Below are 27,995 nucleotides of genomic sequence, written 5' to 3' on the forward strand. Positions count from 1 at the left end.
TTAGTGTCTTGTCCAGTATCGAAATATTGCAAAGCAAACTTTTGCAAAGCCAAATTAGCTTCGATGAAACTGGAGTTCAATAGTAGAACAAGACAATAAGCCTGTCCCAACATTCTAGCTTTCTACAAAGCGCTTAGCCGTCCACATGGAGTATTGCTCTCATGTTTTTGGTTCTGGTACACCATGGTGTCAGATTTTTTCTGCGTGTAGCATAGAGTTGCTTGTGTTGTCGTTGTATAGAGGCCATATTTATCATGGGATTCCTAGTAGTTGTCTGACCTGATTCATGCAGCCGAATTCTAACGTCCCACCACAGGCTACAAACTAACTGTATCCTCTAAAGGGGGTGGTTTTAAGGAACTTTTACATACAATCAAATTGTGTAACTTCCTTGCTCGAAACTTTATTTTATCGACGACACGACATGGGTATTTCGGTACCTACAGAAACAGCGCGAACAACAACCTGTTAGGCCGGGCATGCTACTGTAGATCCAATGGTGGAGCAATTCATAATGTTCGGCGGTGATTACCTGCCATCACCTCCACCTGCCACTCACCATCATGTTTGTATTACTATTCCATTAAAATATATTAGGCAAGTACTCTCAATACTTGATCAAATAATAACGTTATATAAAATAGGTTTGTAATGTTTGAGTTTCAATTAGATGCTAAAAATGTAGGTGTTTGTCTGTTTATATGTAATATTTTATTATTCATTCAGTATAATCATTTTGTTGATAATGATGCTTAATTTTACTTATTAATTAAGACTAAATAAATTATGGCAATGTCGACATTTCAATTGTGACAGTTTAACGTTAATAATAGGAACATCATATTTCATGAGAAATCCGTAACTTCTCCGAGATTTTTATTACCACGACCAGTGAATACAAGATCCCAGGAATTTTGTGAAATTCTGGAAGTAACTGGACTGGGAGGAGTAACCGGGAAACACTTCACGCCCAACTAAATGGCTTAATTGCGAAAACAATAGCCCCTTATGCTTGAATAAAGATAAGTTAAACCAATTAAGAGGAAAGTTCCAAGTTTTCTTCGCCAAACTGCCGCGTATGATATCAGATATGCGGATTATTGTTATTCTTGAAATAAAACTTCTAATGCGACTTCTAACAAGCCAAAATGCTACAGTTAAATAGCAGACACATAAATACATAATATTTAACATGGGAGATAATGATAGGAAGCATTATACAGTGTTTTGTTACCAGGCGATCATAGCTGAAGAAGATATTTTCTTATGTATGACGCGAGTATACCTTAATATATTCTGACGACATGCGCACGACGTATTACTACATAGACACGATAACATATATATATTAGTGGTGATAGTAATGTCTTTCGTAGCGGTTGAAATCATGTGTCATCCTAGCAACAAGTACCAGGACTTCATATGCACTTTAGAGTTAATTAAATGCAGGTTTCACTTCTGACACGTGTACTTTGTACGCACGCATTGTTTTTGTTATGTGGATGTTGTGGGAACTCTACAAGATCCAAGGATTCAATGAGAGAGCCTTATATCGTAAATAGAACCCCAAACATCCACTTGAAATCCGGAATTGGAAACAAAAATTCATATCACATATCGAAATTCGACCACGGCACGTCACTAACCACTGGAATATGAAATCGTTTATAGATTGTTCACTGACTAGCAAAAGATACACAGACAGTAAGCTTTTCTTTTCTGATGTTTCTGTATCATGCACATTATAACAGTAATTGTATTTAACTACAATATATTAAATAAAGAGAAAATATTTATAAGCAATCAAGTCGAACTTAACGCGCGGGTCAGAGCGCGCCGCGCGTTGGCGTGCGGTACCGCGCGGTAATGTAGACGATAAAGCTAAGTTCATATGGCCGCGCGGCACCGCGCGCCGACGCGCGATGTGAGAGTTCACATGACAGGGTATATACGAGCGCCAGTCTGGCATTAACATTGATATACAATGGACGTGGAGGAGGCAATTTGCTTGTGGATTTTATATAGAAGACTGAGACGTCGCAGAAGACGACAAAGGCGATACTGGGTGCATCCAATATTAAGTGACAGACTTTCTTCAAGCCTGTTTGTCACCTTATACCCTAAGTTGAGGTTACATGAAGAAATATTTTTTAATTATTTCCGTATGTCAGTTGCAACCTTTGATTTTTTATACGATTTCATTGAAAATGATTTAAAATCCAGTGAAAATGCTGTAAGATATTGCATATCACCAAAAGAAAAACTCATTGTAACATTGCGGTAAGTTAACTGTTTATTAATCATAATCACAGTAAAAATTATAAAAAATAAGAAATTATGAGCGAGGCTTCTTGGCAAATTAACTTTTAGTTTAATTGAACAGATCTAATTCTTGAGAATCTTCGTATGACGGGTCACAAGTAACATCACCCGGGGGTGATGTTGCTTGCGATGAACTTGTGGGAGGTGAAGTGTATGAACTAGTTGTATAGCCATATTGTGTTGATTCTCTATCAGAGTACTGCATTGGGTTGCTATATTGAGAACTTTGAAATGAAGCATGATAGTTTCTGGGTGGTCGTTGTGAGCTATATGAAGTAGACGGGTAGTTAAAATCTTCAAGTGGCTGTGCTCGTGTAGCTTGGTATCGTTCTAATAAATTATAAATTTCAATTTTCAGTTTTAAACGCCGGTTTTCAGGAACTTTTTTTATTTCCCTAACCAATGAAAGACAAAATAATTTATCTTCATCGTCATCTTTCTTTTCTGCTGCATTATTATTTCGAGTATTTATGCTTTGTTGTAAAAGATTTGCAAAATGTTCATCGGCAGGGTGAAGTTTGAATTTTTTCCGGGGCACATTTTCTGTTGAAGCTTGAACGCCGCTGCTGTTAACTGCACTATCCAAATCAGGATTCTCTGTAACTTCCGCAACATCAAGGCTGTTGTCAGTTTTTCGTTTCTGGACAACTTGTTTAAGAAATGACAATCTTTGGAAATACGAAAATGAAGATGGTGTTGATGCTGAGGAACCAGACTTCAAATGTTTTGTTTTCTTAAGTTCTTTTACATAGGCATCTCGTAAATTTTTCCATTTTTTTTGCAAAATCGATCCTAGAAAGTAAATAATTAATTATTAGTTTTCATTGCAAAACTATTGAAAAATGTTGTACGATACGGGTGCATAAAGAGTCCTTATGACCTACTCGTACTTTATGCAAATTGTACTTTGTGCACTTTAGGCTCACGTGCCACACTGTAAACACTCGCTATGAATGTGTTTTCTTTGTAGCACTTATTCAGTAAAGATTTCCTTAAAAGAAATAGACATAGACATAGAATTAGGAATAGGAATAGGAGTAGGAATAGGAGTAAGTAGGGGTAGGAATAGGTATGGGAATAGGAATTTGACGAGGAATAGGAGTAGGAATAGAAATGGAATATTTATCGTGGCACGTGAGCATATGCACTTTATGCTCGCGTGCCACACTGTAAACACTCGCTATGCTTGTGTTTTCACTGTAGCACTTATTCGGTAAAGATCTACTTTATGCACGTGTATCTTAAATAACTATTATGTTACAGGTACCTAGCAACTGGTTCTTCATTTGCAGAGTTACAATATGGTTATAAAATTGGCAAGTCTACGATATCGGGTATAATTAAGCAAGTGTGCCAAGTTTTTTGGAGAAATTTAAAAACTTTGGTCATGAGTCCACCAACAAAAGAAATCTGGACACAAATATCTATACAATTTGAAAATAAAGCATATTTTCCAAATTGTGTTGGAGCGTTGGACGGCAAACACGTTCGTTTAATACAGCCACCAGAATCAGGATCAATGTATTACAATTATAAACACTTTTTCTCATTAGTTTTAATGGCTTTATGTGATGCTAACTATTGCTTCATATGGATAGACGTTGGAGCTTACGGAAAAGACAGTGATTCGGGTGTTTTCAAGGAAACGTCATTATTCAAAAAACTCTCAGAAAATTCGTTGAACTTACCAGAGCCTAGATCTATCACAAATAATGAGAGCGATGCATTTAAACTACCATACGTAATTGTAGCTGACGAGGCTTTCGCTATGACTAAAAATTTGATGAGACCCTATGGTGGTAAAATGTTGTCAAAAGAAAAAAAAATATTTAACTACCGCCTTTCTTTAGCACGAAGGTATGTCGAATGTACATTTGGCATAATGTGTAACAAGTGGCGTATCTTACACCGGCCAATAGACGTGAAGATAGATTTTGCTGTTGATATCGTCAAAGCTATTTGTGTTTTACATAACTTGGTAAGGATGAGAGATGGTATAAATCAGGATGATATGATCAATCCAGCGCCATTACCTAATGTGAATCCAACTAACAGTGGACGAGCAATCCATGAAGTAGATAATATTCGAACTAAATTCACAAATTATTTTGTTACTGAAGGTAAATTAGATTGGCAAGATAAAATGGTGTAATAGGTGATGATTTTATAAAACTTATTTTAAATAAATAAAACTAATTAAAAAACAACTTACCCAAATTTTTCTTTTTTTCTTCGGAATCATCATTTTTGCAAAAAATTAAAACTAGTTCTTCCCAAGACCTTCTTTTTAATATTTTATTTGAATAATCCTTAGAGTTAAGATTCCAAATCGCATCTCTTTTTTCGATTTCGTCGATAAGCAAATCGATAGGCACAATGTCATCTTCGGTACTCATTGCATCGATCTATGTGTCTTTCCGTCTCAAGGCGCGCGGATCAACTGAACAGGTCGATACAGGTTTGAAATACTTGGGCCGCGCGGCAGCGCGCGGTTCTAGATCTTGCGCGCGGGTCAGAGCGCGCCGCGCGTTGGCGTGCGGTACCGCGCGGTAATGTAGACGATAATTATCGTTTATATTGATCTTGTGCCGCGCGGTTCGTAGTTCCGCGCGGTACCGCGCGGCCATATGAACTTAGCCTAAGTGTAAAGGATAAATTGTATTTAGAACATGAGATTAAATCCACCCACAGCTCCTAATTAAATTCTGTCTGTTCCACTTTTACAGAATTTCATTTATAATGTTTACTCTACAAGTCGTGAACGAAAGCTTTGTTGTTTCAAGAGAATAAGGTATTATTCTACTGTTTTTCTTACACTTTATGTGTTTTTCCGAGATTTGTTTGTTTTCTTTAGAGAAAATTTATTCTCTATAGATTTTCTATAGAGAATAGCCGAATACCACTACGTTATAAGCAAATGTTCGCTTTCAAACTTACCAGGAATATATTTCGTTGCCCTACTGTAATTACTACTATTTCAAACTTATGTCAAATCACTGCTCGTTTTTTTGATCAAAATGAGTGAACATTTTTTATTGTGAACGAAATCAGAATTCGGAACGCAAATCCGCGCGTTATTTAAATTAAAATTATTTCATCTAGTTAGAGCGCAGCGGAGAGCAATCCTAAATCTAAGCTCGTGCCAAAATAAAAGCTTTGATTAAATAGACTATGAAATATTTTGTTATATTTGCTTAAATGTAACTTTAATCTAGTTTATGCTTTTGAGTTAGTGATTTTATGAATATAACAAGTCAACTGATACACTAGTGAAGCTAATAATTACAAAGAAAAGTAATTCTACGTTAAATGTATTCTTCCGGAACCCTCCGGATCTCTTCTCAGTGTAAATATCTTTGAATTCGCTTTCATTAAGCCATAAATTAAAAATAAACGGATAAAATCTAAACGTTTAAAACGACACACAAATTTTTCTTCTAGTGAACTAATCTCTCGATATAATTAACTCAAAATTTGCCAAATAAATGAGATAATGTGTAATGTGCCTAATAAGGCTGTGAACAGAAAATAAGCGGCCTTGCTAGATGTTAGTATTGATCCACCGGCGCGACCTTGAACGACTTCGCTCCGGGCTGCGAGCTCCCAGCTGCCGCGGCTGAAACTCTCCAACGCATCCCAAATACTATGTAGGGTCAGCACAGAAAGTAAGCAAAATATTAAATGTTTATTTATTTATTTCGGCTTGATAAATAGATACAAATTTTTACATTTACGAATAAAATTACAATTATAACTATTACTATTTACGTTTGTAACTTAAAGTTATACAAAACAAACGATTAGCAAATTAAAAATAAAAAAACACTTGATTGTCAAAATCTAATATTTTTATGAATACAGGACATGTTCTTATTAAAGCTAAAATAAAAATATCATTAGAGACCAGATATCCAAACATCTGTACTAAATTGAAAAGTTTTCCTTTACTAGCTGCCGGCGACGTTGTCGCTAGAACGCTATAAAAAAGTATTAAAAATACTATGCCTGTATCTAACGTTCTAATATAGCATAATTGTTGCTCCTGTCTCTTGATAATATCCACGCAAAATAGGATTACATCTATTCATTACTTTTGCTTTGTTTTTAATGAAAAAAAATAAATTGAGACTTGTCAACTTATGTCTCAAGGTGACGAGTGCAGTTGTAGTGGCGCTCAGAAGTTTTGGGTTTGACAATAATAATGAGCGGCACTGCATTGTAATGGGCAGGGCGTATCAATTTTCCTCAGCTGAACGTCCTGGTCGTCTCGTCCCTTATTTTAATACAAAAAAAGATTACAATGAACGTGTCTCTATGCAGTATCACATTAATATTATGTGATGGAGCTGTCTACTAGATCTCTGATAATTTGAGCAGTTCGGAGTTGCACGCTTTTAAATGGGCTGAGTTGATACTACATGGTGAACCCAGAGCAGGCGCTAAAATGTGGACACTACTCATAACTTTAATTATTTAGGAGAACCAAAGTTACCGACATAGTCCAAATGATTGTGAAACTGAAGTGGCAGTGGTGAGTTGGCAGGGCACATAGTTCGACGGACACCTGGCCGTTGGAGCAGTAAAGTCCTCGAATGGCGACCACATACCGGGAGACGCAGTGTTGGTAGGTCCCCCACAATATGAACCGACGATCTGGTCAAGTTCGCCGGAATACGTTGGATGACGGCAGCGCAGGATCGATCGTCGTGGAAATCTTTGGGGGAGGCCTTTGTCCAGCAGTGGACGTCTTCCAGCTGATGATAATGATGATGATTAATGACCCGATGTATAGGGACAGATTCTTTGAATCCAATTTTTCTTCAAAATTTCAATCTTCTTCGGGTTAATTCCTGAAACGCTTCTGTGATTCCTCTGGTTTTGCAAGAGAATGTGGTGCGGTGATCACTCGTCTGACGTCCTCTTCCATAAAAAAGTGATAATAAAATTACTTTGATGTAAGAGACAACACTTAAAAGGGCTTACTAAGTTGTGAAGGAAAGAAAGCAATATTTATTCGTCATTGTAAGTGACAACCCTGACCTAAATTCAGCCTCGGAAAAATAAATGGCCTTCTGAGAACGGTGAGGCATCTACCCTGTAACTATCTCCATTTTGCAACAATTTCTATGTTCACTGAAATTTTCGTTTAGAGCACCTGTTTAAGTGAACACAGCCAATGTATATAGAACCTTTATATATTTGTGGAATCTTGTGAAGTTTCTGAATATGTTAAGTGCTATATTTATACCTACTACTGTACAGTTCAGTGATAAATAGTTGTTTTACTACTCATTTATTCATTCATTCATTCATTTTAAACTTACCTGTAATTCATATTCCTGTATGATTTATGTAAGCTGGGGCTGAAGGCATCCACAGTGCATCTACATCGGGATCGCTCCTGAGAAACTTTTGATTCGATTTACTATTGATAGATCTGCATATGAATGGTGGGTGCAACATCGAAATACGGCTAATCCATTAAAGACGGAGCTAATACCAACAAACGCAGCCTTGGTAATCTTACATTGCCAAAGTAGTTCAACACCGAACTAAGTCTTACTAAAGAAAAATACCTGGGGGTTATACTGGACTGGAGTTTGTTTTGTAACATGTAGTGATGCTTTTATTTCTGTCTGTTCATCTAAGGCGGTGTTCATTGACCTTGCAAGCTGTGTTTGGAGCAACTCTTTTGCAAGTATCCTCTAAACATATTTACAATAGTCATATTTGTTTTCCAACTGTGTCACTAACGGCCTTTCCCAATAATCAGTCTATCTCTTACTTGAGATAAAAATCGTTACTATCATTGATTTTCTGTCCCAATAAACTTATCGACGGTAACTCATGCGTACACGCTGTCTGTCAATGGGACGACGTATAGCTTACCAGCGATAGAAGTTTGTATGGAAATTTCAATTCACGCGTCCCAATATAAGGCGATAAGAATGACTTATCGGGCATATTGGGTCAGCTTCAGATTATTGACAGCTAATTACTGACAGTAGAATGTAGTAATTTATCTCTATCTGTAGATACTATATTGGGAACGGCCGTTATCAATTAAATTTACATTTACGTCAAGTATTTGGGATCTTCACAAACTAACAGTGAATCATAAAATCTAAATACTTACATTGTAAGCAATTTTTCAAGTTTCTCAGTCGAAATTCCCTAAATTGACTATCACACATCTGGTGGGGGATGATGATTCTATTCGTTCCATCAAATTGCCTATAAGTATCGAGAATCATTAACCATGGTAAACGAATGTAATGAGTTCCTGTTATTCCAAAATATATTTCTAAATTTAATGAAATTACGCATGAGCAGCATATCTCAGTTCCAAAGTTCAACAAGTCCGAAATTTAGTCTGGTGCTATTACAAAAAAGTTAAACATGTGTTGGACGCTTGTTTAAAATAAGTTCTATCAAATCTGTGTATATCTGTTGTTTTGCGTTCAACAATCTTTAGGCATTGCTTATTTTTAAACATGGGTTGAAGCTTGTCTAAGGTGTGTCTAACGGATAGATCATATTCATAAGAAAGATTTAATTTTATATATCTGTCATGATGTTTTAGTTTTAGTTAAACACGAGCTGAACACTGTTTCGTAATAGAAAAAGATAAACTCTATTTTAGACGTCGTTATTACTAGGTCACTGACGTTGTTATAGGCCACTGTCTAACAAAACACGTGTCTTAGCCATGTTTAAATTATTTTATCTACACCCATGCTTTAAATCCTCTATTAAAAATTCTGAAACAGTTAGCTTATTGCCAACATTAAAACACCCAATGTTCTAATAACCATTACATTATCCAAAAGAGTGTTGTTATGTTGTACTGAATTTCATAACAACACTCCTATTTTTTTTTCCTTCCCTTCATGCTCAAAGAGTTTTAACAGACAGCCACATTCTTATTGCTCGATGCGTGGCATCTGTATGAATTTCAAAAAAAGAACATTTTTGTTTACGCGCGTTGCACACCACCAGAACGTCGCGCGCCGTAAAAAAAGTAGGTTATTCGAATCCCCGCCATTTTTCTTCGATCTTTTTATTGTTTTGTTTACAAAAAAAAGCGATTAATTTCCAAAAGAACATAATATTCAAGTGAATTTTAATTATTGCACTATACAAAATGTAAATTACTACTAAAATAAATAATTGTTTCATTAATACTTAGTTTATTTGTATATAATCAGTAATTAATGATATTAGGCTACTACTAGGACTGTCTGTTTTAATGTTAGCAGAAAGCTAACTGTTTCGGAAACTTTTGGAGGATTCATATTCTGGGTGTAGATAAAGTCTTCTATGCAACTGTTGATAATTAGGTATTAAAACACGAATGTGATACTATTATCACACTCGGCTTCGCCTCGTGAGATAAATCCACATTCGTGTTTTAATACCCCTTATTACACAACAGTTGCATAAATAACTATTAAACGATACAGTTGTTAATTCTAATATATCTTCATAAGTCTTGGATACCTAATTTAACAACTCTTAACAACTCGAGTTGTTTTTTGAATTTTGTTTGAGAACAAGGGTTATAAGAGTAATAATTCAGTCAAGTCGATTATTACTCTTTGGGGCTGAAGTATAAATTTAAGCCCGAAAATGTGATTGCCCTAGGGAGCGCTATGTAAGTCTTCGTGTGGATAGATATCAATCGTTCTCAGAGGAAATCCCGGGCATGTTTTCTTTAATATTATGTGAAGTTTATAATAATATATGTATTAGCTTCCTTTAAATAACTAATAATAGATTCCTTTTAGTAAAATAATAATAGCTCGTAATGGAAACGTTTAGATTTCGATTTTTTTGTTCAAAACATAGCTTAGTCACAGTTTTTATACTTAGGTTTAGCGTTGTGTCAAAGAAAGATTCTCTCACATGGTCCGTGTTCTTGCGGACCCAAAAACTCATACCTACATTGCGCAAATAACTTGCTTTTTCCATTATGGTGAACCCCGAACATACCTATATTACAGGGCCTAATTTTTTTACTTAAACATGACACGCGCGCTTCGACAGCAACCGGTAACACTACACTACATTATTGAATTAAGCGTTTTTTTATCCAGACTAAAATCCACAGTTATCATAATGTTTTGAGTTTTCTTAAGTGTTAATATCGCTAATATTATTTATTATTCTACATGCAGAGTGCACCTTAAGCCCAATCGCTGTTTTAGGGGTTATATGAGTCTTCCACGGAAGAATGGGCGCACGGTAATTAACTGCAGAGATATAGTCTGATAAATATGATAAATTATACTCTATAGCTCATTTTCTTATAATAGCATATAGTTCATATCACAACAATATCGCGCACCATACATTATTATGGACACGGTCACTCTTCATTGTATGATATATTATTGGCTCACAAAATTGAGCGTATGATGAGCTGATAATGTACTACTCAAATCGTGAACCGCCCTTTTCCTCCTTCTTCCATCTTCAAACATTTCAAATCACCACATTCTCCTCTGAACTTTATATCATTTGATATCCATGCTCTGACATTCTTTCACAGCATTAATGGCAAGATATGGTCAAATTCCGCATTATCATCATCCCTCGATGAGCTTTCAAGACTATCCTGTAATAAATATATTGTGTCAATCGTGTGCACACTCTTGAAAGATCGCAGTCAACTGAGCTTGTTATGTATTAATACTTGCTATTATATCGCGTAATGTGAACGCCTTGCTATAAACTATAGCATTTGGTCCTTATTTGCTATATTTTATATATAACAATAGTATAGAGTAGTCTGAAAAGAGCTTATAACTCCCTTAGTTCGCAGCCATCTCAAATACCTATGCAAGTATTGCATGGTATCCTTTTAATGCAAACCAATCACGAGTTGAGAGTCTTCAGAGATCATTTACGGGTCACTTACCGTTCTTTTCCAAGGGTTATAAGGCTACGAACACTGCGTCTTCCGGTACGTGGTCGACATTCCAGGACTTTTCTGCCCCACTGGCCATCTGCCCGTCGAACTATGTGTCCTGCCCAATGATATTTATATCATTGGTCCTGCCCACTACCACTTCAGTTTCGCAATAATTTGGGCTATGTCGGTGACTTTGGTTCTCCTACGGATCTCCTCATTTCTGATTCGATCTCGCAGGGAAACTCTGAGCATCGCCCTCTCCATTGCCCTCTGAGCGACCATGAGCTTTCCCATCAGGCCCATAGTTAGCGACCACGTCTATTTAGAGAAATTTCTGTAATATTAGTAGCATAATATATAAAAAATGGTTGAACTGATTGAATAAATAAATAAATGATGAATTTTAGTTGTGTTTTGTAGAACATCACTTCCAGTGGCCCAATTTAGCCGCGGTGATTTCTCTCTGTGGTCTGTGCTGAAGAACTGCGTGGGTAAAGAACTATCAAAGATCACTATGCCGGTGGTGTTCAACGAGCCCCTATCCTTCCTGCAGAGGATGCTGGAGTACCTAGAGTATGCAAGTCTCTTGAGGATTGCTTCTGAACAGACTGATCCTGTTGCCAGAATGGAGTGTATCGCTGGTAAGTAGAATGACTTATCTTGTAAAGCAGTCAAAATAATGATGGTATAATATAAGTAAAAATAAAAGTAAAAATAGTATTCTATCAGAAACCACTTTATGTCTAATATTTTACAATTACAAATTTCAATTTTCAAATATACAGTATGTATTTTACATCTATGAATTAAATGTAGCCACATACTTGTTATAACATTTGCTGACGATATACAAAACATGAAAAAAATCGGTGCACTAGTTAGGTCAAAAAGTAGACTTTTAATTTTGAGCGAATATTAACATGCTGTACATTGTACAATCGGGTCACGAGGTCACTGGGTCAACACTCAATGATTCAATGAACTTGAATCTATGCACATCAAAACGCGATGTTGCCATCCCGCGTGCTTCACGTTCAAAGACGCTGGTCGTTTGTTGGATAGAACACAAGCGATGTTGCCTGTTCGCTTCTCGCGGTGACTTCAAACGTGTCGCACCGTCCTAAAGTGAAAGAACACGGACGGGATTAGGGTAGGGCGCAACCTATCGATAAATAGCTTCTTTTAAAGGAAATAATACCCGATTCAAAAAGCTATTTTACTTTAAATACTTAGCGCACAGTTTTTCTAGAAATATCGTAAAAAACCTTAAAACACTACGCTTACTAAATTAGGTACTCTCGTAATTATTTAACAACACTTTAACATTCCAGAATAATTAATTTAATCCCGAGGAAGACTTTATAGACTCTTTGCCACCCCTCTTCTCTCCACACCCCTCCTCTACTCGCCTCACACTTCACACCGCTATACTAGCGCCACCTTTCCGACACCCGCTCCTCACTTCACTTTACTCGTTACAATTTATTGAAATCTGATGTGGTAATAGTAAGATTTCATTTATATAATAATTAAATATGCCAGTTTTAGCAAAACGTTTTAAATAAGGCCAACCTAAACAAGAGATACTAAAGCAATAAAGTGCTTTTTGTTGTTTAGAGGTTTATAAGAATAATACCCCTGGCGCTGACAAGAGTAATTGAAAAGTTCGCAAGAACTTGCAAAAGTTCAATCATAGTATTTTTTCTAAACTGGGTCGTTCTGTATAATAATGTAACCAGTTCGTTTTTCTATAACTTTTTATTCTTTGATTCCTCAATACGGTCATCATAGCCCTTATTATTTTTTCATAAGCATATTTATACTTATATCCTATCGTGTTAGTTTACTATCTTAACGTAACTTTACTAACGTAAATGTGGGTCAAATCTTTTAATTGGATTTCAAATCCATCCGCAACTGTTTGACTTGAAATTTTGCATTTTTATGAGAGTCATGCTGACTTAGATCAACCTGTAAAGGGTCAGTGGCAGTTAGCGATACGAAATTTTGTGCACTTAATGTTATGAAATACGACGGCCCCTCAACAGTTTACAAACATTTTTAGTAAAGCCCATTATGATACGTTATTAAATAATAATAAAATCATTTTCAGAAAAAGTTTTAAGTTTTACGCAATAACAGTATTATTATTTTTTAATTGGAGAATAGGTACTAATCTAGGTAAACTAGGTATCTATATGAGGCTCTTTCGCGCTTAAACCACTGATCGTATCAACATGAAACTACCACCATTCGATGCGAAATGTATCCTAGATGGTTTATGGCTACTTATTTTTTTATTGTATTTGTAAAAAGATGAATAAAATTTATCTCCTTTTAAAATTCGCCCACCGGAGCGGGCGGAACGGCTTGGATATTGTATAAATGTGTTAAATACAGTATATGTTTCAGCATTTGCAGTGAGTGCTCTGGCATCGAACTGGGAGCGACTCGGAAAACCATTCAACCCTCTGCTGGGCGAGACTTATGAACTTGAACGACCGGAGTTTCGAGCCGTTTGTGAGCAGGTTAATGACTTTATGTGTCTTTAATATTACTCAGTTCATTTATCTTTCTGTTTAAGATATAAACGTTTCAGATATGTTTGAAGCGTTTAAGCAAAAAGCAATCATATATCGTGAACTATAAACTAAAGTGAATAATATTTTAGAAGTTTTACTTCTTTAGGCGCGTTATGAAAAATGATGAGAGTGAAATTCTAAGATGCGCGCATCACTCTTACACAAAATAACAGGGTGAAGTTGGTTCCTAATATTTTTTGACGTTTGTGACATTCGTTTTTTTTTTGGTTTCTTATCAGGACAGGAAAAGGGTTCAAGCCCATACAGCCATATTCGTTATTTAATAATTAATTGTCAAAGCCATCTTTGCAAGATTTTTACAATATTGTTCTTTCTACAAACGTAGAATAGCAGGAGGAATGAATAATTTTAAGGATTTTTGCCTTGTTAGGCCAAAGGAGTATAACTTCTTGCGTGCATACATAAGTACACACACACTTTTTTATATGCTCTTGGCAACCTTGACAATACACACTTGAAAGTCACTGGGCTAGACCCAGGACACTCACCGTGATATATGCGATATAAAGCTGGAAGTAGTGTATTTTGTTACTTTTCAGCAAAAAGGAGTAACTATTAAAATCATCTGTGTGATTTGGCTCAGGTTTCCCACCACCCCCCGGTGTCAGCGTTTCACGCAGACAGCCCGCACTTCGTGTTCCACGGGTCAGTTCATCCCAAACTGAAGTTCTGCGGAAAAAGTGTCGAAATACAACCAAAAGGGCAGGTCACTGTGGAGCTGCCAAGGTATGGAGTGTTAGTTTTATGTTGTTGTGAGCGAAATATTCTTCCGAGATTTTAATTTAAAACGCTTAATATCTTGAAATAATTTGTGCAAGTTACATTGTTTTAATACTCACTTGTCTAGTTAATGTCGACTCTACTCAATACTTGCTATCCAATCGGTAATTGACCTTTTTTTTATGAAAACAAGGGACGAGACTCCATGACGTTCAGCTGATGGTAATTGATACGCCCTGCCCATTACAATGCAGTGCCGCTCAGGTTTTCAACCCCAAAAATTCTGAGCGGTACTACAACTGCGCTCGAAACCTTGTGACATAAGATGTTCAGTCTCATTTGCCCAGTAATTTCACTAACTACGGCGCCCTTCCGACCGAAACACAGTAATGCTTACACATAAATGCTTCATGGCAGAAATAGGCGCCGTAAAAAGACAATAATAATACCAAAAATATCTTCCCTCGTGCAAATTTACTACATCGTTGGAAAATACGATGAAAAACATAATTAAATGAACATATTAAATACAGTTGATGAAAAATTTATTAATTAGGTAGTTAAATTCCGTTTGTCATCGTTAAATTAAATACCTTAAAACAGATTTAAGATGCAAAAAACTTCTTTTGCAGTTCACTAATAATCAATAATTCTGTTACCTATACAATAAAAATAATCACCGTTAGTTATAATTTAACACACTTAATTATGTTTTTATTATTGGTGACAAGATTTAACAGGCACTATACAAGCAGCGCCCTCTCTTGAGTATACCTCGCCACATAGAATAAAAACGCAACACAAATCATTTAACCCAACCAAATAAAAAAAAATCTGCGTATACTCACGAAGTAGCACTTACAATAAAAGATAATTTTTACAGTGTAATAGGATATTTTTAAAGGTTTTCGTATTTTAAATTTAACTTTACAGATGGGGTGAAGCTTACACCTGGAGTAACGTGAACTGTTGCGTCCATAACGTGATCGTGGGCAAACTGTGGATAGAGCAGTACGGAAGCATGGAGGTGACGTGTCACGGTGGGGCAGGTCTCAAGGCAAACCTCTGCTTCAAGCCAGCTGGCTTTAACAACAGGGACCTGCATCGAGTTGAAGGCTTTATCATGGATCCCAGGTAGAATGGAAAATATCTCTTCTTCCTATGAAAAATAAATGTTTGATTTTTTTGCTATGCCTGTTATTCAGATGAGACTAATGAATTAATTTTTTTTGACTACAGTTATTTAATTTGTCGTAGATCGTTCTTTAAGAGAAAATCTTTTGCATAGGCATTTTTCCTTTACGCGGTCGTGACTTTCTTTTATGAGTTCGATGCTTAAGTACTTTTGCAGTTAAGTTTTAAAATTAAAAAGGTGCATACAAACTGGTGAAACGTCACATGAAATGTATCATGGGAGTGGAAGGCTTCTTTGCACAGGATGCCGGCTAGATTATGGATACCACAACGGCGCCTATTTCTGCCGTGAAGCAGTAATGTGTGAACATTACTGTATTTCGGTCTGAAGGGCGCAGTAGCTAGTAAAATTACTGGGCAAATGGGACGTAACATCTTATGTCTCAAGGTGACGAGCACAATGAAGTGCCGCTCAGAATTTTTGAGTTTTTCAAGAATCCTGAGCGACACTGCATTGTAATGGGCAGAGCGTATATATTACCATCAGCTGAACGACCTGCTAAGCAAATTTTAAGTATAATAAATTCATGCATAATATCTATCTTTAAATAATTTGTAGTAAGAAACGGCTTCGTTTCCTGTACGGAAAATGGACTCAATACATCAAATGCTGCTCTGCGTCAGCATATGAACAGTGGGCCAAGGATCGTGGAGAGGAGGCCGGCACTCAACAGACACCCAAGAAAGTACTCGCGAAACTGAACAGTTTCAAAGTTGGAGCTCTACGTTCTATGTCCATACAAGATGTGAGTTCATTATGATGTGCACATAGATTTGATCAAATTTTTGCTATTGTATGTCTTGATTCCCTAAAAATGTCTATAACGATTGCGATATTTGTAGGAGCTCTTATCATAAACGATATGATCTAAAGTGGTTTTTATTGCTACGATTAGCAAGATCAAATCCTCGACAAAAGGCTGAGATTAACGGAAACAGCCCAGTTAGCATTTTTAGATGTCACATCCAAAATCCGAGCAAGAAGAAAATACAAAAAAAAGAACTGAATAAACAGAAAAAAAAAGTATAAAAGAAAATGAAAAGTGAATTATAAGAATTAATAAAATATATACTTATGTTGTGTAAAATCTTTAAATTTTAATGATTTATATGTAGTTTTAATCATTTTTTCCCTGCGAGATCGAATCCGTAATGAGGAGATCCGTAGGAGAGCAAAATTTACCGACATAGCCCAATTGATTGTGAAACTGAAGTGACAGTGGGCAGGGCATTTAGTTCGACGGATAGATGGCCGTTGGGGCAGTAAAGTCATCGGATGGCGATCACGTACCGGAAGATACAGTGCTGGTAGGCCCCCCACAATATGGACCATTACTTGAATACATTGGATGTGGGCAGCGCAGAACCAATTGTCGTGGAGATCTTTGGGGCAGGCTTTAGTTCATCAGTGAACGTATTCCGGCTGATGATGATAATGATATCATTTTAATTGATATACATTGTTTTTTTTTTCAGAGCGAAGAACCAGAGACATCAGATGAAGTACCAAAACCGGACGAGTCGTTTAATATAGATATACCAGGATCTGTTACGCTTTGGGAAGCTCGGCCCAGGCCTCCAAATAGTTCACAGGTAATTTAGACTAATCTTCTAAAACTACTCATTCTGTGGCTAAACAGTCCCTTTTATCTTAATATATAGGTTGAAGAGTTAACAAGTGCGCAAAACCGTTCAAAAGCAATTTACGTAGTTAAGTGCCACATAAAATTGAGTGAATATTTTGAAAAGTTTTTGAATTGAAAACTTCTTACGCATCGTTGTGATTTGAAAGTCAATGAAACGATAATAGTCCAATCATTTAAGCTTAAATTAGGTAGGAATCTCGGAATTCGAGATACCCAGCTGTAAGTCTGTAAATACTTGTATATTGACACCCCAAAAGTTGTCTCAAAACCTATATATAGGTAGGGTGTACGTAACTATTAAATTTCAGGGTCAAAGGTCACAAAAATCGGTGTTTTGCGCTTTTTTAGTAAAAATCTCATTTACTATGGGTTTTTTGCTATTTGTATTTTTTATCAATATTGTAGAGTACAATGGCTGGACTAAAAGCGAGATAGTAAAAAAGACACATAAATTTATATGATTTCGTGAGAGAAAATGAGATAGGAATTATTATTATACAGTGTTTTGGTACCAGGTGATCATAGTTGAAGAAGAGATTGTCTTATGTATGAGGCGAGTATATCTTAATATATTATGACGTTATACGCACGACGTATTACTACATAGACACCAGGAGAGCATAAGTATGGTAGCGGTGATAGTAATGTCTTTCATAGCGGTTGAAATCATGTATCATCCTAGCAACATGTACCAAAATCGAAAGCCGAAGTTTCGTTCCGAAACGAAAAAACTACGAACTTCGAATTATATCCTATTACCAAAGTACTTGGGATCCGAATAGTGGGGATGGTTTTCATTTCGGAAACATACACATAACTATGAAGTTGTAGTTGCGATCATAATAATGTCAAACAATGAAAATGTACATCTCAAGTAAATTTGGGAATAAGGTAAACGAAAGACAAAATGTCTAATCGTGACTTAATTTTAACTTCGTTAATACGACTTAATACTAACTAACAGTAAAAGTCCTAGCGCAAAGTTCTACTTATGTCTTTTTTTCTAGCAATAAAGTCTATTTTAATATAGTCGTACTTATTTAGATAATTTATTATTATTAGGCAACGCATGACAATCACACTTCGCGAAACATTATATGACACCGGTCACTCACTCGGAAACAATAATAATTTTAATATTTTACGTACATGGGAAAAGGAGTTCGCTTGAATGTGTTAGAGCAATAATAAAACACAAAAATAACATGTTTACATTGTTGAATGAACAAACAAATTTGGTCCCTTCACCATTGTTACTTATCTCTTCCGGGGTAATACGTCACAACAGCCGACCAATCACAGCGCGTGATTACATGGGACGAGGGCATAAAAGAGCGGTTTCCGGCTCATTTGATTCAGTCACGTGCCCGACTTTGGCGAGTCAACACGTCCTGAGGATGATGTTTATTTCATTACCTTTTGTGTGTGTAAGATACATGTAAAGCTATACATCTCGGAATGTAATGTACATTATTATAAATTAATAAAATAAAATTTCAGAAACTCCAAATTAAGACAATTATTTATCGCATCGCAACGCTAATATGCTGTATTTATAACATATTCTTCATAATATGATGTTTATTACAGTTCTACCAGTTCACCGAATTTTCAATGTCTCTGAATGAAATGCAGCGCGATATGAAAGGCGAGCTCTGTCCCACGGACAGTAGACTGAGACCTGATGTCAGGCTGCTGGAGCAGGGAGATATTGACGGTGCTGCAGCGGAGAAGACCAGGCTTGAGGAGAAGCAACGTGCTGCAAGGAAGGCTCTTAAGAAGTCCACTGACGCGTGGCAACCGAGGTACTTTCTGTTTTTAACAACGTACATAAATGCTAAAATTAAATTGCAGCTTACGTAGCTAATTTTAAACTGTAGGTTTTTATTAATACATAATAAATGAGGTATAAAATATAAATTTTGATTGAAAATTGTGTGTCTCCTACTGCATTTATCACGGGGAGTGTTCCGAAGAGCTGTTTCATCTGATTCCTGCCGCGGAATTCCACCTTCGCATGACATGCCACACGTTAGGATATCATCCCCACCATCTGGATGTGTGGCGGTGCTCCACAGTGCGGTTTTCAAGGAGCTTTCTTCCACGTACTACAAAGCTGTGGAATGAGCTTCCTTGTGCGGTGTTTCCGTGACGATACGACATGGGTACCTTCAAAAAAGGCGCGTACACCTTCCTTAAAGGCCCCAGCGCTCCTGTGATTCCTCTGGTGTTGCAAGAGAATGTGGGCGGTGGGAATCACTTAACACCAGTGACCCGTACGCTCGTTTGTCCTCCTTTTCCAAAAAAAAAATAACAGAAAACTATTGGAACTGTTCTCTGGAAATTTAAGACTTTAATTTCGTGGCACCATAATAAAGGTTATATGCTTAGATAATTTATACATCTCAATAGAGCCTCTTGCTGATAGACAAACGAAGAAAAACAGGCCAAGTTTATTACTTTAGTGTGAGTGACAAGCTGCGTCTTACACTCGCGATTTGTATGTCACTTTGAGTTGGTGTGCGTGCGTTGGTCAATATAATCTATATTTTTCTATCTATTATCTAGCCATGTATCAATGATCTAAGGTAAATATACTATATATATATATTGGGTATGTTCCGATGCATCATGCATGTATGCGAGCACTGCACAGTGCTATCACTGTAGAAAAATTCGTTCCGTTATGGACTGCCAGTATACTGCTACAGTACCTTAGGGAAGTATATGACGTCATAAATCGCCGCCATATTCTACTGTGAGCACTGAGCACTGGCGTTTTAGAGGTAAGGTACTCACAGTACTTTGATCACGTGATCAGTCAAAACCACTCGAGTGCCTAACGTTTTATTAACAATACCTACAGTTTAATCCCAAATATTATTAATTTGACACTACTCTAACAACAGTTTTTTTTATTGAACTAGTAAAATTTAATACACTCATTTGAATGCTGCGTCAAAAAATGCGGCTGACAGTATACGGGATTGCGTACAGTTTTAAATAGTAACCAATATAATTGGCTATAAAGGAACGGATTCACAGTATACTTAATTGATGTCACACTGTTCAGTGGTCGCAGTGCATATTACATATACATACCCATTGTATTAGCTACAATATGATATATGTAATTCCAGATGGTTCAGCCAGGGTACAAATCCGTACACGAAACAAGAAGACTGGTTGTATAACGGTGGATACTGGGACCGGAACTATGAACATCTTAAAGACATTGATATATTTTAACAACAATTATAATTAAAACGCATAAAAAATTGTGAGCAATATAATAACAGCATATGCTTACACAATTCCCGCTTGGCTACTTCGAGAACGTAATTTTAAATGTGGTTGTTGCAAAACGAAAAGATATAAAAAAAATATATACTTACTTTTAAACTTAGTCCATTCCCATGAAAATTAGAATTTTTCTTGATTTATTTGACTCGGAGTTATAGCATGATTTATATCAAGAATATAAGTATAAATAATCCACATTGTACACTCAAAATATCAGCTGATAATCAAACAGGACTCTATAAGTGAAGGTCTTAAGCTAGAAACATGATGTTTAGGGTATTAGAGAGAGCGTCGGTGGACCTATCATATGATTCGGCGTTCGTGGAAAAATGCTTACTGGTAACAGACCTGCGAAGAAAGGGTTGTGTTTAAACTTAACCACATCGCATTTGGCTCAAAAAAGGGCCTCAAGCCAGGCATTGATTTGCTAAATCGGCGCACAATAGATGTTGAGTTGCAGAAAATAGCCCTAAAGACTACCTTACCGAGAACAAGATATATCTTGTTCTCGGTAAGGGGGTAATATCGGGTTCTCGACTATAGTCGAGGGATTATTTTGCACTAAATACCTAATAGCCAAGAGCAGTGTCATGTTGTCTAACAATGTATAATATATTTAATATAGACCGACAATTACGTGCGCGATCGTGCTACGGGGTGACAGACGGTAGAGCAGACGGGGTACTAAAATCTCAGCGGGTAGCGGGTTACGGCAGTCTCACGCATTGGCCTTCCCCGCAACACGACCTGCTACCCGCTGACATCTTAGTACCCCTTCTGTCACCCCGTGGGACGGTCGCGCACGAAGTAGTTCGACTATTGTGTTCTGGAGAAGGGCACGGAACAATTCGGGCCACATCATACAGTCATATACACTGTTTCTGTTGTTATTTATTACAGAATGTTAATTACCACGTATTTACAGCTGTTTCATAAAAATTGCAACAATATAACGATGATTAAATAATGATTGTTAAAATGTGCAATGCAATAAATCATTGATTATTTTTAATTTGTTCATCTATCGCATGTTCCATTACAGCCGGCCTCGAAGTACCGTTGAAATTGATTCATTTTATTTCAACCACTTTTTTCAAGCCCGGTTAGCCCAGTGGTGTAAGACACCAAACTTTAGCTCTGGTTCCTTAGAGGGAGCGTGGATTCGAACCCCACACCATAAAGTTTTTATTACATTTTATTTTTCTTTTTTGAATAAACAGCATAATTTATATATTTTTTTTTCTTTCGATTATAATGTCAAAATTGATATGTTTTCTTGTGAAATAATGTTTGACTTGCATCTTGGTTCCATAAAACAGGCAAAATTGTTCTATGTATCATAGAAGTTGTAGTATTGTTGTTGTTAATTCGATCATATTCATTGAATTTTCTTTTCTGTCAACAATATTATGGCTGCATTTAGTGCTCGACCGACGGTCAGCGTTGACGTCGGCCGAGCGTAGTGCGTAACCGTACGTGCTGACCATGTTGCGTTTTGTACTCTGCAAAGCTGAAGGCAAACTTTATTGGACGTGTATTTTCGCATCAGTGGACCGTCGTACGCCGGACTGACGATACTCGTTAGTGCGACGTAGCCGTACGCGCGTAGCAATTCATCAGCGCCGGACGTATGTTTTCATTATTATAGCTACGCGTGACCGACGTCAGCGCTTACCGTCGGTCGAGTACTAAATACAGCCTTTAGCGTATGCACAGTAAAATGAGTGTTTATATAAGAAAACAGGTCTATCATTCTTAATGAGTTACGTAATCATTTGTATCAATGGTGTTCTTAATTTCAAATGTTTATTAAATATATTTAATTCTTCCCTTGTAATATGCACGCCATTTTACAATAATATTCATGTTACGTATTGTACACACGTTTACACAAAACAAATGCTTAGCACAATGTATGTAATAGGTACTTATATTGTAAATAAGAATCCAATATACCTATTACTACAATAATTGTTGTAAAAATTAGCAAAATATCTTAATACTTACCTACTATTAAAATTTTAGTTTTATTTAATGTTAAGTAGTTTCCCAAGTTTATGTAGGTGCAAATTAAGCTATTTAGGGCTTATAGTATTGAAGTAGGTATTTTTGACATATATGTATTAGTAGTAGTTGTAGAAAACTTATTAATGGTAGTACCTAACTCTCGGGTACAGTGCAATAACTCTGAATATAATTTAATCTAGCTCAAATTTGCAAAAGACTTTTTTGATGAGATAAGTTAGGAAGTGCAGTTAAAAATTTATAGGAATTTTTGAAGTTTTGTTTTACTAGTTACTTGCTTTATAGGTATACATAAATTTAATTATCAGCATTAAGTTATATTAAATAATATATATTATCATAAATTGTAACTCAGTCAATATATTATTATCAAGGCATTGCTTCTTTTTTGGGTAGATGGGATAGATTGGGATATTTAAAATTGTAATAAATTTTTATTCTGCATTTTTTTAATTTTCTTTATTTATTGTTAGTTTTAGTTTTATTTTAATCTTTATCGGCAAAATATTGTACCTTTTTTATGTTAGTAGTAGTAGTTATATTGTACCTTTTATAACTTATTAGATGAAAATAAATAGCTAGTACAAATTATTTAAAAAAATTATGCAATCAAATTAATTTCAAATGAGCATTGTATAAATTGTGCTATTTATCTTTCCGTTCCTGGAAACACTGATGGCGGGGTATGCTTTAGATAGGCCCGATTTTGGCGCTCGTACAGCGTTCTGTCAATGCGTGTAGCAACAGATTGATTATAAATATAATGATTTGAGTGAATGTATCAGAAAGCTATTGAATTAACTATCTTATAAATAATATAAGGGTCACAACTTTGTGTGGGAGTAGGGTGCCGTACGGCACACTAAGTTTTGGTGTATCTGAAAAATCTAGTGATGGTGATACATCCCCCAGGGATGGACTGCCGATTTGGGAAGGTTAATAGGCGCATAGCGCAGTGTTTAGACGATATAAAAGATAATTAATTCTATTTCTTGTGTGACATTTGTGCCCCAACGCTTTTATGTCTTCTTCGGTCTTCCAAATTTAAACTCTAATTAATTGTCTAGCTGTAGAATTATATTTAAATAATCTACATTTTCAAGACATCACGACTCTTTTTTAATGTTAAAATCACACTTTTTTTACGCAAATTTTACGTAGTTACAAAACTGTTTATATTTAATTAGCAATACAGTTTATTTTTATATTAGATTTCAACTTTGTCTGAAAATATATACTTATATCCTTCCATCCCTACTCTGTGATATAACTAAAACCAAAATTATATCTGGATCTATAAAAGATAAATTACCAATGTCAAAACACTTTTTTATTTGTAGATCTTCGATTGTTAGTTTAGCCCTACCTAGAAATAAAATTATCTGCTATTTTATGTGAAATCTAATAAGTAATTAATTAGTTTATCTTCAGTTTCAAATTGTATTCAAAGTAGATTTTAACGTAGATTGCGACGCGCTGGTAGAGATATAAATGGATAATATTATCATATTCTTAAACGTTAAAAACGCCTCTAGGGTTGTTATTGTGAATAAACAGTATCTAATTATATAATGGTTTGTTTTATTTCGCCCTCTATTTGTAAGTCTTAGTAAATGTAACAGATTCTATTTATATAATAAATAAACCCTGTGTGAGAGTGAGATAATTATCTTTATACAAAAACCTAGGTGAGGGAAGGAGACAGAATAGATGAAGACTATGAAACCGTTTTAAAACAATTTAGTGTCCAATAGTCTTTTGTGTTTATCATTCAGCCTGTTACTTGTTCATTCAATGTCCGTGATTGATCTCTGTTGATTATTAAAATTTAAACTAACAATATTCACACTCCAAATTCAATAATTGAAATCATTTTTTCATTGCAGGGATTAAAAATCAATTTTAGACACCAACTAGCTCTTTTTGTATAGAAGTTATTAAACTACTAATATTGTATAAAATAATTAGAACCAACCTCGCACTAGCTAATGCCTCGTGACAAAAATAAAGCTGATTAAATTACATATTATTACGTGGTGTTTACAGTCTCTTTTACCTGTAGGAGGCTCCTTTGCCGGCTAATTTATGGGTACTACAACGGAGCCTATTTCTACCGTGAAGCAGTAATGTGCAAACATTACTGTGTTTCTGCCTGAAGGGCGCCGTAGCTAATGAAATTACTGGGCAAATGAGACTTAACATCTTATGTCTCAAGGTGACGAGCGCAATTATAGTGCCGCTCAGAATTTTTGGGGTTTTCAAGAATACTGAGCGGCACTGCATTGTAATGGGCAGTGCGTATCAATTACATCAATTACCATCAGTTGAACGTTCTGTTCGTCTCGACCCTTATTATCATAAAAAAAATTTTAAGATACAAACTTGCAATAGGCTATGCCTGTCTCGTGAAAACTCGTGACTCGTGAAATTATTTTGTATTATTACGTAGTATTTACATTCTCTTTGGAGGCTTGGTAGCTGAAGTACAAATAGTTTACGGCTATTACTAATATTGAGCCTATCTCCGGTTGTGGCCTACCTGAGATAAAAAATCGGTAACTCACCTTATCCGTACACGCTGTCTGTCAATGGGATGACGTATAGCTTACCAGCGATAGAAGTTTGTATAGAAATTGCAATTCACGCGTCCCGAAGGCGATAAGAATGACTTATCGGGTATATTGGGCCAGCCTCAGATTATTGACAGAAGAATGTAGTAATTTATCTCTATCTGTAGATAGTATATCGGGAACGGTCGCTAGTATGACCAGCTAACGTGAGGGTGTCAAATTTGCGTGACGGTGTGCGCGCGCATCGTAAAAATTCACTCTGTTAACTTTTCCCTAAATAATAACTACAATAATCAAACACTGTAAGCATAAAAATAAATAAAATAGAAATCGTTAGAATTCTTTATTAATTCTATTCATAATTCTTATCACACGATATCACACTCAATATACCTTATGAACTAAATACAGTAAGTTTTATACATTTCAACAGAGCAACAAAGCTTGTAGGTAATATTTGTCCTTTGCAAGGCAAGATAATTGGGGTCATTATCAACATAGTGATGTGGACATTAATTATTTATAAATATGCTATATAAATAGACTTTAATACGGTCTATTTAATCCATCATCATCAGCTGAAAGACGTCCACTGCTGGAGAAAGGCCTGCCCAAAAAATTTCCACGACGATCGCTGCTCTCATCCAACGTATTCCAGCGATCTTAACCAGATCGTCGGTCCATCTTGTTGGGGCCTACACTACGTCTTCCGGCACGTGGTCGCCATTCGAGGACTTTACTGGCCCAACGGCTATCTGTCCGTCGAACTACATATGTGCCCTGCCACTTCAGTTTCGCAATCATTTGGACTCTGTCGGTAACTTTAGTTCTCTTACAGATCTCCTCATTTCTGATTCAATCTCGCAGGGAAACTCCAAGCATAGCCCTCTCCATTGCTCTCTGAGCGACCATGAGCTGTCTCATAAGGCCCAAAGTTAGCGACTACGTCTGGCTACCGTAAGTCAATTTAAGACATAATAAGATATAACTCTGTTATATTTTCAAAATAGGAAAATTTCATATTCTGATCAAAATTGACCCTTAAATGGCACTGCTATAAATAATACATCTGAGTATATAATTAGATATTGTATTTTGATTTAATTGCTGCAATATTTATATATATTACCAGTATCCCTTCATGTTGGTAACATAAATTACGATATCACAAGTCATCCATTATTAAATAGTATTTATAATTGTTTAAAATCTTAATACAAATAAATCCAGTGTCCTGATGTTTATTTCCAGTGAACTCCCAAACTAATGAACGGATTTTAATGGGGATAACTTCATGGATTGCAGTTTAGCCCAACTTGAGCGATAGGATAGTTTTTATTTCGATTTGGGACCCATAATTATTTTTATTTCCAATATTTGTCTTGTATGAACATATTTTCTGTGAGAGAATTTATTGACGCACAATTTGACAGTTCTGCTGTGAAACAATTTCAATATAACAACAGGGATCATATTTTTTCGAAATAATTCTTGATGTTATGAAATATTATTGACAAATTCATAAAAAACAGTATTTTATTTATTACTAGCTGACGCAGCAATTTTAAATTGCCAAAAAAATAAATAAAAAAACCAATAATTAAAATTATTTGGGTATATAAAATATATGACGACCGATTCTCAGACCTACCAAATATATCGTACATAAAATTTATCGTACTACAATAATAATTATATTCTATTGTCATCTTGCAACTCTATTGTGTATCTGAGGATGGCATAGAATAATATTAAAATCGCGATATAAAATAAGAGAGTTTGGTAACAAACACCGGGACACGAGAAACTAATATATACATTTCTGATTTACTTTCTTGATAAGGCTTTTCTTTTTATAGATAACTTTAGAATAATTAGATCTTGCAATACCATGAAAACTTTGGTTGCATCTATAAATTGAAATTCATTTTGTATTTTAAATTCGAAACATTCAACATTTGATCGTACCTATGCTTAAAGATTATTAAAAAAAAAAGTAATAACTCGCTTATCACCCATAAACATTTAAGTATTTACACAAATAAAATTTGAAAATTTTTCGTGAGTTCGAGTCCCGCATCGTTCATAAAAATTTGTTTTAAAATTTTATTTGTGTATTAATCCCAGAAGTGTGGGTTATGACTTTAAAAACATAACAAACTAATTAAGTATTTATATAAAATTGTTCAAAATATTCATACAATCTTTTTATAAAAGAAATATAAAAAATTACAAAAATATTGTACTTGAACCCTGACAGGGAGATCAAAAATTCAATCCTTATTTCTATGTGGATAAGGTTTAAATTATTAATCATTCGAGTAAGCACTTCAAACAGGCTGAACAGAGGCGTATTAGTTGTATTAATATTTAATTTATTATATAAAACTAATGCCAGTTTTATTCAATAAAAAATAATAATTTATATTTCGATCTTCATTTAAATACATGAAAATATATTCATTCATTTGTACTTATTTGTCACTTAACTGACCCAAATCAGTTTAAGATCGCTTAAGTTAAAATGAAGTGAATATTATACACCAATTTCATAAGGTTTTTATTTTAAATTCCCCTGTATAAAGTTTGTTTTAGATCACTGGGCCTCCAGACCAGAATCCAGGAAGTCCTTTAAGTGCAGTGGTACGGGTCGCGGGAATATTCTGAACATCTGGAATACAAAACAATTTACTTTACA

The 27,995-nt window shown here is 35.5% G+C and overlaps 4 protein-coding genes and 1 long non-coding RNA gene across 9 annotated transcripts in view; 2 read left to right on the forward strand and 3 right to left on the reverse strand.

The window, feature by feature from the left end:
- The window catches only part of LOC126968669 (oxysterol-binding protein-related protein 1), a 28,165-nt gene extending 3,866 nt beyond the window's left edge, over nt 1–24,299 (forward strand). For 3 of the 5 annotated variants that reach the window (XM_050813705.1, XM_050813706.1, XM_050813704.1), the window contains 8 exons: nt 11,644–11,877; nt 13,649–13,764; nt 14,423–14,565; nt 15,493–15,693; nt 16,313–16,499; nt 17,230–17,346; nt 18,990–19,204; nt 20,540–24,299. In XM_050813705.1, the coding sequence (XP_050669662.1) occupies nt 11,644–11,877; nt 13,649–13,764; nt 14,423–14,565; nt 15,493–15,693; nt 16,313–16,499; nt 17,230–17,346; nt 18,990–19,204; nt 20,540–20,648 (1,322 nt within the window). In that variant the 3' untranslated portion in view covers nt 20,649–24,299. The remainder of the gene's footprint in view (nt 1–11,643; nt 11,878–13,648; nt 13,765–14,422; nt 14,566–15,492; nt 15,694–16,312; nt 16,500–17,229; nt 17,347–18,989; nt 19,205–20,539) is intronic. The other 2 variants (XM_050813707.1, XM_050813708.1) reach the window with 1 other exon arrangement.
- The window catches only part of LOC126968774 (uncharacterized), a 384,859-nt gene that overhangs the window by 131,709 nt on the left and 225,155 nt on the right, over nt 1–27,995 (reverse strand). The gene's annotated exons all lie outside the window — the stretch shown is intronic.
- Nucleotides 1,878–4,529, forward strand: LOC126968715 (uncharacterized). The gene is made up of 2 exons (XM_050813811.1): nt 1,878–2,280; nt 3,586–4,529. Exons 1-2 carry the CDS (start codon nt 1,985–1,987, stop codon nt 4,472–4,474), a joined length of 1,185 nt encoding a protein of 394 aa, XP_050669768.1. The 5' UTR covers nt 1,878–1,984; the 3' UTR covers nt 4,475–4,529.
- LOC126968731 (uncharacterized) lies at nt 2,268–4,943 on the reverse strand. Its single transcript, XM_050813834.1, has 2 exons — nt 4,535–4,943; nt 2,268–3,114 (listed from the first exon to the last, which is right to left on the reverse strand). Exons 1-2 carry the CDS (start codon nt 4,716–4,718, stop codon nt 2,372–2,374), a joined length of 927 nt encoding a protein of 308 aa, XP_050669791.1. The 5' UTR covers nt 4,719–4,943; the 3' UTR covers nt 2,268–2,371.
- Nucleotides 25,624–27,995, reverse strand: part of LOC126968729 (17-beta-hydroxysteroid dehydrogenase 13-like) — a 64,726-nt gene continuing 62,354 nt past the window's right edge. Inside the window, exon 8 of the mRNA XM_050813832.1 lies at nt 25,624–27,968. Coding sequence (XP_050669789.1) covers nt 27,894–27,968 — 75 coding nt within the window. The 3' untranslated portion in view covers nt 25,624–27,893. The remainder of the gene's footprint in view (nt 27,969–27,995) is intronic.

The sequence above is a fragment of the Leptidea sinapis genome, chromosome 16 (assembly GCF_905404315.1).
Source record: "Leptidea sinapis chromosome 16, ilLepSina1.1, whole genome shotgun sequence".
Taxonomy (NCBI): Eukaryota; Metazoa; Arthropoda; class Insecta; order Lepidoptera; family Pieridae; genus Leptidea; species Leptidea sinapis.